General features: G+C 51.8%; 1 protein-coding gene across 1 annotated transcript; it reads left to right on the forward strand.

The window, feature by feature from the left end:
* Positions 1-7,243: 7,243 nt before the first annotated feature.
* Positions 7,244-13,581, forward strand: NR2E3 (nuclear receptor subfamily 2 group E member 3). The gene is made up of 8 exons (XM_049611880.1): positions 7,244-7,342; positions 7,890-8,016; positions 8,185-8,288; positions 8,380-8,628; positions 8,748-8,923; positions 9,811-10,057; positions 10,320-10,425; positions 12,816-13,581. Exons 1-8 carry the CDS (start codon positions 7,249-7,251, stop codon positions 12,946-12,948), a joined length of 1,236 nt encoding a protein of 411 aa, XP_049467837.1. The 5' UTR covers positions 7,244-7,248; the 3' UTR covers positions 12,949-13,581.
* The last annotated feature ends 2,843 nt before the right edge of the window (positions 13,582-16,424 follow it).

The raw sequence follows: 16,424 nt of genomic DNA on the forward strand, positions 1-16,424 counted from the left end.
CTGTGCTGACAGCTCAGGGCCTGGAACCTCCTTTGGATTCTGTGTCTCCCTCTCTCTCTGCCCCACCCCACTCACTCTCTCTGTCTCTCTCTCTCAAAAATAAACATTAAAAAAATGTTTTTAAAGAAATTACCTTTGGAAATAGACCATCAAATAAATAGATAAGCATGCTGAAGAGACAGTATGACAACATAAATGCTCAGTACAATAATGCTAATTTCTATTAAATGCTATGTTATATTAAAAATTTAAACATATTAAATTTAATAACCAGAATGCCTCTGACTTAGCAGAACTAGCTTAGTTTTGTTCACAAATGCCTTCGTGTTTGTGGCATTTTGTCGCTTGCTATTTCATCATAACATTTTTCCATATAACCCCTTCCAGTGGCAAAGAGCCATTTTGGAAAAGTGCCATAATTTGTTACATTAAAATATATATATTGAGCTATTTCCAATGCATGATGACTGAAAGCAACATCTTGACATATCACGTTGTAGTGTCTGTGTAAGAAATTCTGCTAAAGGGCAGGTCTTTCAAACCCCTTCGGAGATAACTGGGGAGCCAGAACAGCATATGCAAAGACCACGGGCTGTGAGGGAATGTGCTGTGCTCAGGGACCCAGGAGACCTTCGCGGCCCAGCTGACAAGTTGGGCAGTGGCCAGTTACTCCGGGACCCCTCCTGTACCATGACATCGTAGGGAGAATTGCGTGGAGCGGATGCATTTTCTATGAAGCCATTCTAAAGAATACCTCCTTCATCTCTGTGGAGAGACACTGGATATTTATTACCTCAATTTAGCATTTTCACCAATTAATAAATATAGCTAAGGTCAGAAAATACAGCTTCCGTCCATATCAAAAGTCAAGAAGGAAAATGTGCCAAGTTTACATTTGAACAGCTGCTCGTCTGAAGAGTTGTTTTGGGGGAAATTTCTAGAAGCTTGTGCGGCTGTCATGACGTTGTCTGAGACCTCAAGAATAAACCACAACAGACATGGGGAGAGACAGCATCTTTGCGTCCATATAACAAATCTCAGCCTGCCTTTGTCACAGAAGGGCCGGATTCTATACACACACACACACACACACACACACACACACCTTCATGCATGTGCACTACTAGTCATGTCGTCATACCTGGTGAAGCCTCCCCCCGCCCCCCCCAGCCATCGCATTAAAAGCAAACATAGAAAAAAAAGACATTTCCTGTAGAATAATTCTTTCACTTTCCTCTTTGATTTGTATTGTAGTTTGAATCTAAGACTCTGCATCCCATAGAAAAGCTGGGAACAGAAGTGCCAATTCAAAGTGACTTTCCATAGCCCAGCATATCTACTTTATTCTTTCAACTTACCTGGAGACAGAATGTGTCTTGGAGGAGATTTTCTTTATTAAATGTATGAGGATGGTTTTTGTTTTGGGGTTTGTTTGGGGTTTTTTTTTTTTTTTTTTCGGAAATACAATATTCCCGTTTTTTTCCCCCCTTACCCTTGGGCAGACACATTCTCCTAAAATAACCACTTTATCTGCCTGGGTTTGAATCCCAGCTCTATCACCTACTAGCTGTGTGACATTAGATGAGTCGCTAAACCTCTCTGTCATTCTTGTTTTGTAACGAGAGGACAAGAGCAATAACATCGGTCTGATAGTGCTAGTGGGAGGATTTAAAAAGTTCACACATAAAAACACTTAGAACTCTGGCTGCTACACAACAATTTCTTAATAAAGAGTTCCCATTTTTGTTATTATTACAGGTCATATTTATTTCAAATTAGCTGGTCTCTTTTAAAAACACGAAAAGCCTTATCTTGATTACAGTTACAATACATGTTCATTATTAAACATTCAAACAACACAGATAAATATAAAGAAGAAAATAACATAGTAAAATTCTCCTCCAGAGAAACCTCTGTCAACACTTTGAACGTCCTTCCAGATAGTTCTTGAGTCTGCATACCGAAGATAATGTTACATGCCCGACGGCCTGGGGCTCCTCGTGGACATTTGTCTTGGGCTGTGCTTCCTGCATCTGTAAAAACAGACTTGGCGAACTGTCTCCAGGAAAGCAGGAAATAACATGGCTTAGACCCAGTGATTCTCAACCAAGAACAAGTTTGCCCCTCGGGGGACATTTTTGGCAATGTCTGGAGACATTTTTGATTGTCTCAACTGGGGAGAAGGGGACGCCACTGGCATCTAGTGGGGAGAGGCCAGGGGTGCTGCTAAATGCCCTACAACACACAGAACAGCCCCCACGACACAGAATTTTCTGGCTCAAATGTCAATAGGGCCCAAGTTGAAAACCCCTGTGTTAGGTTGTTTCATTTCTCGGAGATGATAAATATTAGAACCAGGAGTCAGTCAGCTAGAATACACTGGTATGGTTTTACCTCTTGTTAAACTTTTAAAATACTTTTGTACTGGTTTTCCAAGAGCTCTCCCCAGCCCAGTTGCCCCTGCCCGGGCAGGGAGCCTCCAGTGCCTCCCCAGCACAGCATGGTTGGGGCTAAAGCAGGTGTAGACAGAGAAAGGGCGCCTCCAGGACCAGGCTGCACCCACCTGTAGCTGTCTGTTGAGGCAGGGCTCAGGCCTAACCTGCTGTTCAAGATTTTAACCTTCCCCTCCAGTAATGAGGGAGCGAAATCGAGGGCCTGAGAAGCATTTCATTCTTATACACAGAAATGCTGAACAATTTCTTTGTAAGTACTTCCTATTATTATTAATTATTGTTAGTGGTAGTATTAGTATTTATTTCAAATTAGCCGTTCCTTTTTTTTTTTTTTTAATGAAAAGAGCTTTATCTTGCTTATAATTGTAATACATGTTCATTATTAAACATTCAAACAAAACAGCCAGACTTCTGCTTTGTGGCGAGAAGTTCTGCTTGTGGCATCTTTATAATAGCTCTGCTAGAGACGGGAGAAGCCCACCTCTCGCAGCAGCCGGGGGGGAGAAGTTAAACAGGCGTCCTTCACTACCGGTCATCAGGGACAGAGGAAGGGGTCAACCCTAGCTGGAGCTGCAGATCAGACGCGTCCTGGACAGACCGCCTTTTGTCTGCTCCCCTGGGACGGAAGAGGGAGCCTCTCCACTTCTGCTTGGACCTCTAAAATGATTCTGGGAGAAGCACTTCACAAGCCAAAGGCTGGGAGAACTATCTGATCATTTCTAAATGTTATCTGGAAAAGAAAAGAAAGAGGCTTTGTTGAGAAACGTTCCTGCTGGTGTCTGCCTCTCCCAAGTCCTGAATCTTCCGCTCACTGCTCTAGAAAAAGAAACTATTGACGAATTTAGGTCCTAACAACGAGAAAGGAGTCTCATGATCTTTGGCCAGAAATTCCCCCAAAACACATGAAATCAAACTGTGCATGCTGTTTTGTAGCTGGCTTTCAAGTTGAAACACTGGGCATATTTCCGTGTAAATGAATACAGAAACGTGACCATCTGCAAAGGCTGCTCAGCATTCCGCTGTCGGGATGGAGCAGACTGTATTCGGCCAGTTGTCTCCAGAGGGGTGTTTTACGACAGTTGCCGCAGGGAACAGCCCCACAATTAAATCTTTGTGAAATTTTCCAAGGGATAGTTTCCTGGAAGTGGAACTGGCGTCCTGAGTTCCTGAGCCTGTGAACACATCACTAGCTATCCCTTCTCTGAAGTCATGAAGACGCATGGGTGGGGGAATAAAGAGAATTTTTGAAAACTCCCGGGAAACATGGTCCCAGGACCAAATGCCATGAGCGCAGCTTGCCCCAAACCAGAAGCCCGTGGCTCCTGGAACCGTGGTGTTCAGCCCAGCCAACCAGACCTCATCCCAGAAGCCACTCGTCCTCCTGACTACATCTGGGTCATCTCTCAGTGACACAGGGTATGGCAGGCCCTAGACAGGCTGGGGCAGGGGGTTTTACCTGGAAAAAGTCAGTTCCGCAGCCTTTACCATTCACCCCCTCCCCACCTGCCCCAGACCTCCAGGGAGTCAGAAGGAAGTTGCTGACCTGTTCCCTGGGGGTATAATTGTATTAGTGATAAGGTGGCCTCTGGCAGCTTCGTCAGCAGATTCAAGGCTTTGGGCCGGGTAATCCTTTGGCGTCTGCCCCAGCAGCTGGTGGTCACAAATCGGGAGAGAGCCCCTGCCCCCAGCCCCGCTGGGCTGTCATCCTCCCCCCACCCTTCCCCCAGCACAGTCCTGGCTCTGGCTGGGGCCAACCCGCTAAAGAACCCGAAGAACGGAGGGCCAGGGTGACGGAGGAGCCAGCCCGAAACCAAAATAACGTGAGGTGTCAACACAGTGTTAAGAACAGGCACGTCAAACATTGCTAGTATCTTTTATTCTGATGGATTTATTTTTTCCATTCTAAGTAATACATACCCGCTACGGAATACGAGGAAAGCAAAGACAAGTTAAAAATGAGCCAGTGTCCTTTAAGCACCTTGTCATTCACATGCCCGGCTGACCTGAGGCTCCAAACCCCGTCCCTGGAATCTTCCATCGACCGACCGAGGAGAGAAAGATAACCTGCGGTTGGTCATTATTGCTCATCAGTGTTGGTGAGGACAAGATCCGGCCCTGGAGTTTCTCTCTCCCGCCCAGGGTGGTCCGCTCTCCCTCTCCTGGGAAGAGCGCTCGTCGTGAGCGCCAGCTAAAGCCAAAGAGACGCCCGGTCTCCTTGGAGAGCACCATGGTGGAAAGCATGGTGGGGACCTGACATCGGTTTGAGAGCCCTGTCTCCTTCCCCAGGCTCCTCTACCATTCTGCAGCTGTGTGGCCTGAAGCAGTTTGCTTAACCTCTCTGAGACTCAGTTTCCTCACCTCTGGGTTGAAGGTTGCTGTGAGTGTTGGATAGGATATTGCAAGCATTTGTGCAAGCACTCGTCTTGCTCACTGTCTCCTTCTCACTAGCAACGGTGCAAAAACATCACAGGACACTTGGCCTGGTGGATGGATGGCTCCACCCTCGAATCCTCCCCTTCCCTGGCCCCCACGCCCCACGCTGTCCTGATTTTCCCAGGGGCTCTTCCTTGGCCCCGACCTCCAGGGTCAAAGGTCCTCAACTCAGCCTAGGGTGCTTTCCTCCCTGAGCATGCCTGATCAGGGCAGGCCCTCAATCCAGGGCCTTCAGTGACCGTCTCTGTGGACGAGCCGGGTATGAGCCTGTTGGGGCGTGTGGAGTCGGTCTCCACACCTGAACTCTGAGTGGGTCTGTGGGTGGAAGCTCCTGCCCAGATCCAGGCAGGTGTGACGGGGTCGTGGAAGCTGCACAGGCATGTGAGATCATCACCCAAGGACAGGGTGAAAAGGTCGGCTGGGGCGTGCTTTGGGGCGCCCTGAGTGATGACCATTCAGGGTGCGGAGGGCGATGGTAAAGACATGCTCCGGAGTGGGAGAGACAAGCTTTCCAAAGGAGAGACCGGTCAATCAAGTTCAAGGGAGATGCCCGTGGCTTTGGAGGTTAGGTGGAGCTACGGACTGTGCAGTAGAGGGCCCTGAGGGCTGCCTGCCAGGAAGGGGTGCAGGTGAGCACAGAGGCAGAGGAGGTCAGGTGTGGGGCCTTGGCCTGGTGGCCTCGATCTTCTGAGGCCTGGGAAAGCGGATTACCCTGCAAAGCCCCTCGAGCTGACTTCCCAAATCCCCAGTAGTGCTTCTCTGTCACAGTGAGGGTTAACCCCACATACATAAGGGCCCCCCCCCCCCCCGCCCCCATCCCCTTCACTCCATGATCCTTCCAGAAACTTCTCACTGTCCCCCTTCCCCTTGGGCTCTAAGCCCCAGAGGCGAGCAGGTCTGCTGAGGATGGGTGGTCCCCTCCAGACCAATGCAGGGCTCTCTGCTCTATCCCAGGAAGGAGGCAAGAATGGACGTGGGGACAGGGGACAGGAAAGGCTATTTCCTGGGGATTGCTCTGTGATCTCCTCAGAGAAATCATCATAATAACAGCCCCCATCATTTATTATGCTCTTATTGAGTACCAGGCACTGAAACACATTGGGAATTCTCTTGGTTTCCCCACTACACTGCAAGACAGGTAGTTTTGTCACCTGTTTTCACAGATGAGGAATCTGAAGCTCAGAAAGCCTAGATCACTCGCTCAGGGACATATGGCTGGCCTGTGCGGGAGCAGGGGTTACATATGGCTCTGTCTGGGCTCTCTCCACGCTCCTTCTGAACCCCAGGCTTGGTTCACAGAGGCGCAGACCCCTCCTTCCATCTCCTCACCTCAGAACCACACTGGGCTCGAGCTGGGAAGCCTGGATCTGGGGACAGCAGGGAGGCCAGCCTGCCTAGGACCGTGAGGCCAAGTCGGAAAGGAGGAGAGGCCACCCGAGACGCCATTGCCAGGCTCAGGAGCTGTGTCCTCACACCCCCCATCCTGCAGGCCCTGCTCCCCGGGAGGGTGAGGAAAATGTTTACGGCTCCTCTTCTGCTCCTCACAGACCTGAAGGAGACTCTCCACCTTGGGCCTCAGGCCTCCCTGCCTCTAGGCCAGCCTCAGACCCTACATTAGAGCCATTCCCATGCATGACGGGAGCCACCTCTGTGCTGGACGTGTGGAGAGCCCCCTTCTAGGGGACCCGAGACCCTTATCGAGGGCTTGGGTGGGAACCATGAGGGTGGAAAGCTGGAGCCACAGTGAGCACCACACACATGGAGGCACACAGACACACAGACGCACACACACCTCCCAGACACACACTTGCTCCCAGACACATGCCAAGCAGCTCCAAAAGGTTGAAAGTCCTAGGGGACCTGGAGTCCACACCTCCCTTCAAGATTTGGCACTGAACGGTGAGCAGGTTGAGGGCACAGAGGGGAAGGGACCAGGGGACCCTGGGCAGCCTGGGGGCTGGTGTGGGGGCAGCAAGATCGACCGGCTCAGCGGGCACCTTGGTGACGCTGCAGGTGTGGCTGGTTGATCCCCTGCGGAGACAGTAAAGATTAAGAGGATCATAAGCTACGTCCAGTGCTGCCCTGGGAGAAATCTCCTAGATCCAGAGCTGCTGCTGTGAGGGGAAGTTGGGGCAGCTCCTGAGTTCAGACCGACAGAACAGAGAAGAAAGACTCGGGAGGGAGACAAAGACAGAGGGAGACCACCAGGGCCAGGGAGACAGAGAAGTCGAAATAGAAGAGGGACGGGGGCACCAAGAGAGGGACAGAGGTGGAAAGAGGGGGAGCACGGCTGCGCCCCCTCAGGAGGCCTCCCTCAGGCAGGAAGCGGGGGACCCGCTAGCACCAGGCCCACTGCCTGCAGATGAGCGCCAACATGGCTGCAGCTGTGCCAGCCACTGCAGCTGCTTCCCGGAAGGAGTCTCCAGGCACATGGGGCCTGGGAGAGGAGCCAGCAGGTATGGCTTTCCTGGAGGCAGCATCTGGGCCTTTGGGGGAGTGGAGTGTGGAGGACCTGAGATTTGCAGAGACCACGAAAAAGAGCCCCAAGGTCTGTGGGCAAGAGTGAGGGGACAGGCCAGCAAACCCAGAATCCTAGAAACGGGGGGGGGGGGGGGGCGGTCAGCAGAGTCAGGATGGGACAGCTGAACTGATAGGAAAAGAGAGAGAAGCAGCCTTGGGGTGTGGCAGCCGAGCTCCCAGGGATGTGGTCAGGAACGTTTCTGTGGGATGCCAGAGCCTGAAGTCACCTGCAGAGAAGCGATGGGAGCTGGGGCAGTGGAGGCAGAGAGCGTGCTCTTGGAGCCAACTTGCCCCCCCCCCCCCCCGGGGGGGGGGGGGGGGGGGGCAGAAGCTGGCGGGGGGGGGGGGGGGGGGGAGGTAAAGGGGGGGGGGGGGCCCGGTGTGTTTAAATGGGGGGGGGGACCGGAACGGAAAGGAGGGGGGGAGGGCTCACAGAGAAGGTGGGAGGGAGGGGTGTGACCCAGCCCTGCCCCTGCCCCTCAGGCGTGGGCCCCTCGCTCCAGTGTCGCGTGTGTGGTGACAGCAGCAGCGGGAAGCACTATGGCATCTATGCCTGCAACGGCTGCAGTGGCTTCTTCAAGAGGAGCGTGAGGCGGAGGCTCATCTACCGGTGAGGGGAGCGGGGCAGGACCCCCACCGGGGTGAGCCCTGGGAGGGGGGACCCCGGGGAGGGGTGGAGGACGTCCAAGGAAGAAGGGACTGGGGCAAACGTGTCCCAAAGCCACAGTCCAGGGCCTGGGTGGGGCACTGACACCCTGGGGCTCGCCTCCTCCTGCAGGTGCCAGGTGGGGGCAGGGATGTGCCCGGTGGACAAGGCCCACCGGAACCAGTGCCAGGCCTGCCGGCTGAAGAAGTGCTTGCAGGAGGGCATGAACCAGGACGGTGAGTCGGGGAGCCGGCCCGGAGAGCTATATGACAGCAGAGACGGGGGCACAGGACTGATGGGGGGTCCTGACCCTTCCTGCCTCCCCAGCTGTGCAGAATGAACGCCAGCCGCGAAGCACAGCCCAGGTCCGGCTGGCCAGCATGGAGTTAGATCCGGAGCGCCGGCTGGAGCCCCTGGGGCCCCCCCTGGCCCCGGCAGGGTCCAGTCCACGGGGCCCCACGCCTGTTTCTGCAGCCAGAGCCCTGGGGCCCGGGGCCCTCACACCTCCAGGTCACCACCACTTCATGGCCAGCCTTATAACGGCCGAAACGTGTGCTAAGCTGGAGCCAGAGGACGGTAAGTGGGGGGACGGCTGGGTGCTGGCTGCTGGGTGCTGCCGCAGCAGGCTTTAGCCTCACCCCTGTGGCCCTGAGCGCCCCCTGCCCCTGCCACAGAGCAGCCTCCTCCTCCAACAGCCGATGAGAATATTGATGTCACCAGCAATGATCCCGAGTTTCCCTCATCCCCATACTCCTCCTCATCCCCGTGTGGCCTGGACAGCATCCATGAGACATCGGCTCGCCTTCTCTTTATGGCTGTCAAGTGGGCCAAGAACCTGCCCGTGTTCTCCAACCTGCCCTTCCGGGATCAGGTACACGTGTCAGGGGATGCACTTGGGTCAGCCGGGTTGGGGGCACATACACCGTCGTGCAGGCGATGGTTGGGGGCGGGGGGCCTGAAACGTGGGGATGGTGGTGACGGTGTGGGGGCACATGTCTCTGAGTCCGTGTTGGTCAGGGATACGCGTCTCAGGGACGTGACCTTTGGGGGCGCTCACATCTCTGGGCAGAGATGGTGGTGGGACCTGCAACTAGGAGGTGACGCAGAGACCAGGGATTTGAAGGCAATGCCTATGGCCCCCTGGGTCCTCTCTCCCCCTAGACACACCCTCAGGTCCTACAGTCCCTCTGTGTGACAGGGCAGTCTGCCCTCCCATCAGCGGCGTGAGCGGGTGACTCTGGGCTCCCCGGGGGGCACGAGTGCCTCTGACCTCAGAGCTCCAGTTTCCGCCTAACCTCTTCACCTGTAGGACTTCCCTCTGAGTGTCTCAAGGGCAAGCGGAGGTGTCACGATAAACCCAGGAAGAGGGACACTCTGAGGGTCTGAGTCCTTGGCCAGCGGTTTGCAAGGAGCGGCTCAGAAGTCAGGCAGAGCCTGCTGAACGCACTCAACTTGGGATGCTCGTGGGGTGTGCCCCCGAGGCGGCCCAACTTCCCTCGGCTCTCGGAACTTCCCAAATGTTCCAGCTGAGCCTCTGGGTGGAGGCTATAGTGTCTTGGAGCCTACGCACCTGGGCCAGATCATACCAAATCCTAGAACTCTGGGCCCCTGGCCAGTGTCGGGCAGAGGTCAGGAGGAGGTCTGGGCATCCGGGACCAGCCCTTCCTTTCCTAGGGCCCCAGAGAAGGTGGTGGAGGTTGCAGTCTGAGCCGGACAGGTCGTTTCTCAGTCATCACACTCGCTCCTTCTTGAGCACAGGTGATCCTGCTGGAAGAGGCATGGAGTGAACTCTTCCTCCTCGGAGCCATACAGTGGTCCCTGCCTCTGGACAGCTGCCCGCTGCTGGCCGCACCTGAGGCCTCCGCTGCCGGCAGCTCCCAGGGCCGCTTGGCACTGGCCAGCGCGGAGAGCCGCGTGCTGCAAGAAACCATCTCGCGCTTCCGAGCGCTGGCGGTGGACCCCACGGAGTTCGCCTGCATGAAGGCCCTGGTCCTCTTCAAACCAGGTAGCCCAGTCTTTGCCCAGGCCTTAAAGAAAGGCGGTTGGGGTCAAAGAACGACAATGCCAGTGATTTCCTTCTGCCTCTCGCTCTGCTTCCACGGCCACACATAGCCCCAGGTGGGCGGAGGCTTCTTCCCTGGGGGGCAGGAGGAGAGAGGCACGGGGCCCGGCTCATCCCTCCTAAGGGCCCTGGTTGACTGTGGGGGCGGAGGGACCGGAGGGCAGGCTGGGAGAGGAGCTCACTGCCGATGCTTGTTTCTCTCCAGAAACTCGAGGCCTGAAGGATCCTGAGCACGTGGAGGCCTTGCAGGACCAGTCCCAGGTGATGTTGAGCCAGCACAGCAAGGCGCACCACCCCAGCCAGCCTGTGAGGTGACCTGAGCACGTGCCTCCCTGCCCACCTGTCCCTTCTCCTCTTCACCCTCCCCCCCACCGCTTTGACATCATCTCTGGGCTGCACTGATCAGATGGCCCAAAGGTCTGAGTTCATCCGGCCCGAATCCAACATCCACTGTGTGCCAGGCCCCAGGAGTAGGGACCAAAATGAGCATAAGACAAAGTTGCTGCCTTCCAAGGATGCCCCCCCCCCCCCCCCCCCCCCCCCCGCGGCCCCCCCCCGAGGGCCCCCCCCCCCCCCCCCCCCCCGCCCAGTGAGCACACTGAAGACGAGAAGCACCCTAGTCAGATACTGAAGTTCAGATACCTGTATCTCTATGTATGTATCTATGTAGGTATCTAGGACAGGAGCCCAGTTCGGAAGGTGTACCAGGTTGCTGCCAAGTGAGGAGGTGGGAGATTAGGCCAGAACAGTGCTCTGGGGCCAGCCTGTGCAGGACTTGAATGCCAGCCAAAGGCCATATGTGATTTGGCGGGCAGACTGAGCCACCGTATGTGTTTGAGCAGAAGGGTGTTGTGCACAGAGCCGGAGTGAGTACAGAGAATATGATCGGGGAGGGCGGTGCACGCTGACCTCATCCAGGGGATTCCCTGGGGTCCTGCTCTCCAGAAGTGGCCATAGGGAGTGGAAGGGAGAGGACAGTGGCAGGAGCCTCTAGGAGTCAGAATGGGTCGGACTTGAAGCCAGAGAAGAGGTGCTATCGGGCAGAAGAGGGAGTCAAGAAATAAAAGGGGAAGTCGGGCAGAGATAGTTTTTAGGGAACATGACCAGGTCTGTTGGAGCTGCAGGGTAACATCTTGTCAGGATGCACTGGGCTAAGCCACGTGCACGGATGATGGCCCGGCCCTGGCTGGGTTTGGGGGCAGGAGCTCCAGGCTGAGAGCATGGCTGGGGGAGCGTGGGGGCAGGGGCCAGGTTCATCCAACACCAGTAGATGCAGTGGAGCCTCGGCATAGATTGGGCCACTTGACCTCCAGGCATCTACTGGCTATTTTAGACCTTATTATCTGCATTCTTTTGGGGTGCCCAGCAGCTGTCTCTGAAGAAGTTAGGTGAACATGAACATCTTCAAATCACCTCTGATCTGAGAAATGATGTCGGGAGGTAATTTCCCTTTAAAGGAGTCAAAGTATACAAGGAATATATATGGTGTTGTCCAGAAAGATTTCTGCTGCCTGTGAGCATGGGGAGAAACAGCTGTTCCTAAGGTGCGACAGAGTGTCCTAAGCACAGTCATCCCAGACACTCAACACATCCAGTAGCCCTCCCAGACTTTCTACTGGGATCAGCTCCCAGAGATGTCCGGGCATATTGGGTTGGTGTCAGATTTCCAATTCTGATTAAGATTTCCTACGTCACCTCTTAGCAGTTCAATATCAACTACAGACAGAAGTGAAAGAGAGGTTTTCGGTTCTCTAAGTCCGTGTATTTCAGTTATTAGAAACTGCAATAGGCAGGAAGAAATACAGTTCCCATCACAACCCAGTCCCCACACAAACACTGAAACAAAGTGCCACCGAAAAGTACCTGCACTTACCTTGCAGACAGTAATTTACTCCGTTTCTCTTCCGTTTCTCTCTCTTTTTTTTTTTAAGGCTTGTGGTGACCCACTGAATTTAATTTCAGATCCACTAGGGGACGAATTCCTGCAGTTTGAAAAACAGTTTCTCGACTTGACTTTCTAGTTACTTCTTCCTGAAACTCCCCAACTCAGATGAACAAGAAGGGAAGGAGCAAGGGAGAGGGGCAGGACTGCGGGGTGCCACCCACTTGGCACCCGCAAGAGAAAGGAAGCCCTCGGGTTGGGTGGGCAGAACAAGTCCCACGGATACCTGGCCCATGAGGGAAGGCCTCCCACAGACCTCCATGGTGGGAGTTGAGGGTGGAGCTGCCCCACTTTGGAGCAGCCTCCTTGATGTTGGGCACTGAACCCTGCTGATCCCTCCCGTCTGTCTTGTGGAGCTTCGCCATCCACCTTCCTTCTTTGCACTGGGGACCCTCGCCCTGGCAAATGGTTCTTACTGAAAACTGCAGTTGTTTTGCTTCTGGAGGAGTATCTCACCACAAAAATGATGCTTCAACTTCAGAACACTTTCACTAATGGCTACTCTATCGTCCTAACGGGCTTACACAGGGGAATTTATATTCTTACTCAAATATCTATAGTATTGACCACAGCTATCATAATAATCATATATGTGATTAATGTAAATATTAATGTAAAAGTATTAATGTAAATAACTCCTCACTTTCCAATCTTTACACACAATAAACAATATTCACGCACCCTTTCTTATGCCACCGCCCCCATGACTCGTGCTCAGAAGCTGCCAATAAAACTGATGTTGTTCTCTCTCCCGTTCAGGTTTGGGAAATTGCTCCTGCTCCTCCCATCCTTGAGGTTTATCACTTCTGAACGGGTTGAGCTCCTCTTTTTCCGCAAGACCATAGGGAATACTCCAATGGAGAAGCTCCTCTGTGATATGTTCAAAAACTGAGAGACGTGGAACTACCATGGGCACTGCTACTTTGGAAAACAATCTACCAAAGCCAAACATTTGCCCTGTGACTCGGCAATTCCACCTGTAGGTACACACATACCAGGCAGAAATGTCCACTAAAAGAGATTATAAGAATATTCATAGCAGCTTTATTCCTAATAGCCCCAAACTGTATTTTGGCAATAGGATGGATTAATAAATCGTGATCTATTCATTTAATGGAAAACAGCAATAAAGAAGAGTGAACTACCAACACATGTGACAACATGGATGAATTTCACAGACATAAAAGTGGAACCGAAGAACCCTTCCAGGCACAGGTTCTGCTTATACAAAGTTCAAGAACGGGCAAGACTAACGGATGGTGACAGAAGCTGGAATAGTACTTACCTCAGGGGGAGGGAGGTGGGTGGCTGGGAAAGGACCCAGGGGAGCCTTTTGGCATGCTAGAAATGGTTTTTATTTTGACCCAGGTGGTGGTTTCACAAATCTACTAATTCATAAAAATTAATTGAGCCATGCACTTAAGATTTGTGTACTTTACTGTATTATGTTAAATCTCAATAAAAAAGTGAACAACAAAAAAAAAGAAAACACATGTGGAAAAGGCTCTCCCTTTGAGGACATGGAAGGAATGAGCACAGACTCGTGTTCCATCTGGTTTCCATGCCAAGTCAGAGTCCAGGTGCAACAAATTCAAGCCTAGCTTCAGAAACTCCCACAGGAGTAAAAAGGCCAGCCTCTCTCCAGATGGGGGCCCGCCAGCCCACAGGCTCTCTCAGCCTTTCTCTTCCTGTTCTTCCTCACCCTTCTAGAAACAAAGGTGAGCCCATCTGACTCAAAACCAGGCAGCTACAGGCACTTTTTGGGAAGGGGAATCTCTAACACTTCTTAATTCCTTAGGGAGAAATGCTCAGCCAAGCCTCATCCTTTTCAAAGGCAGACGCAAAAGACCTACAAAATGGTGGTAAAGTTTGCTTTACACCAGGCAGTGAACCAAACGCTGAATGCCCATGTTATTTAATCCTCACATTAGCTCCGGGACAGGGACCTATCATCCCCATTGATAAATGAAAACCCTGAGGCTTGGAGGGAACACAAACCTTAGTGGGACTCAACTCCTCTGAACTCTGGCACTGCCACCCCACCACACCCCTCCACTCCTGGAATCGCTGAACAACGCTGTTGCATTTCCTGTCCCCACAGAAGAAATGCTTGAAGTCAAGAAGGAAAAGGTCATGTGAGAAATATGTGAAATCCTAGGGGTTCCCTGCCCTTTGGCCTGTGTTATGAATTCTAGCTCGCAGAGATATCCTGCCTTGATGGAAGGAGGTGGTTCAGGACACTCTGCTCTGGAAATGACAATAGCTAGGCCAGTGCCCAGAGAGGAAAGAGTATGGCAAATATTGCCCAGCTTAAGCCCTTCCCACTTGAGCACTCAAACTACTCTGGGTCTTCTAAAAGCATCAGATATGCCTCAGTTATGCAGGCCATTTAATGCCTACAGTGTCATTTTACTATCTAATTGCTTATCAAAAGTTTTAACCATAGGGTTTAAAAGGCCTGCAAACAGAAAGTCCAAGCAAAGGCACTGTAACAAGACACAAGGGTGAAATAGGACCAGATACGCCCCGGACATGTACCCTGCAGCCATGCCCCTGAGAACATAAAGGAGTGCGGAGGTGGCCTGTTGAAGTTCACAGGCTGGTGTCTGGGATGTGTGAGCACAGCAATTCTGTATTGGGAGAGAGTGAGATCTCCAGGAGGAAGTCATGGAGAATTAGAGGAGCTACATAAACTGAATTATCTGCTGGCAACCGGCATCAATACCACCCCCCCTTCTAAGGTCTTGTTTTGGTTGCGGAGACACCAGGAACTACATTTCCCAGGATCCCTTTGCCTAAGGCTCGCTCATGAAAGGCAGGCACTCACAGGGGCCTAGGAAGGTAAAGGAGGAAGCCATTATTCTCTGGAGGCAGTTGCAGCCAGCTGTGTGGGAAGATGGAGATTTCAGGCAGTCTTCCTTAGAACTGCAGTAGCTTCGAGGCAAGCTCTTAACTTTGGATCTTGTGGCTGAGATCTGTGTTGGCTTTCTCTACCTTCTGCAGGAGCTTCTCTGATCTTTGTTTTCCCAGTCCTTCCAATGTTTATTGTTAAACTTAACCCTGATTCCTTTTTAAATCCTTCTCACCTGAAATACACTGAGTGGCTCTTGTTTTCCTAATACAATATAGAGCTTAGTGGATCTCAAGGATTTACTCAACATTTTGCTGTAAATTGGCCCCACTGAAATTTGGATGGAAAAGAGCTCTCCTTCATTGCATTTAGGGCTGTTGCTAGGGAAGAGGATACTGTGAAAGCTTTTTTGCCCTCAAATCTAGAAATGTCTTTGGTTATGAAGCACATGGAGGTAGTCTCTGTGGGCCTATCTGGGCCTTTCTTTTCAACTGCAGTTTGCAGATTGGAGGGACACTCATCCTCCTGCACCCTTAAGGGACTTTCATGGTAAGAAAGGCAGAGAAAGACCCAAAGATGCCAAGAAGCACCATTCAAATAAATAAATATAACCTGATTGTGGAATCCAGGTGTTGTGGATGACTAGTCTCCATCTTGTGGACATAGTTTTCCCCCAAAATTCAAGCTCCACAGGGTTAGGGAGCTTTGTTTTGTTTGTACCAATTTACCCCAAATACCTGGAACAGTGTTTATGGGTGCTCAGCAAATATTTGTTGGATGAATGGATAAATGGCCACCCAGAACTGGGAGGAGACATACTCAGATAGGAATCCGAGATGCCCACAGACTCAACAATCAGATATTACATGTGTCTGATTTGGTTTCATGGTTAAGTCCCTGGCTCTTAGACACTGTACTGCTACCCAATATAGAAGAACAATTAAAAAAACAAACAAAAAAAAACCCCAAAAAACAAAAAACAAAAACACAAGGCTCTGGTCTCTTTAGAACTTGTCTCCTTACACCTTTCTGCCTTCTTCATAATTGGGAGGTTTGTTGTAGATTCAGCTATCACAGGGGATGTCTTAAAAATGGCATTTCTTGGGGCGCCTGGGTGGCTCAGTTGGTTCAGCGACCGACTTCAGCTCAGGTCATGATCTCACGGTGTGTGAGTTCGAGCCCCACGTTAGACTCTGTGCTGACAGCTCAGAGCCTGGAGCCTGCTTTGGATTCTGTGTCTCCCTCTCTCTCTGCCCCTGCCCCCACTCATGCTCTTTCTCTCTGTCTCAGAAATAAACAGTAAAAAAAAATTTTTAATGGCATTTCTAGGTTTTATTTGGCCAACTAAAGACATTTTAAGAAACAATTCACCATCCTTATCATTTTGATGTAAACTTATTGCAAAAATGTAAATATAAACAATGCAAAAAGAAATGGGAAGATGATCTCAGAATTCTAACTAAAAACTGAGTAATTTTCTATTTCACCTTCGACCTGGTTTGGCATTTGGGAACCCC

This window comes from Panthera uncia (genome assembly GCF_023721935.1).
Source record: "Panthera uncia isolate 11264 chromosome B3 unlocalized genomic scaffold, Puncia_PCG_1.0 HiC_scaffold_1, whole genome shotgun sequence".
In the NCBI taxonomy this organism is placed as follows: Eukaryota; Metazoa; Chordata; class Mammalia; order Carnivora; family Felidae; genus Panthera; species Panthera uncia.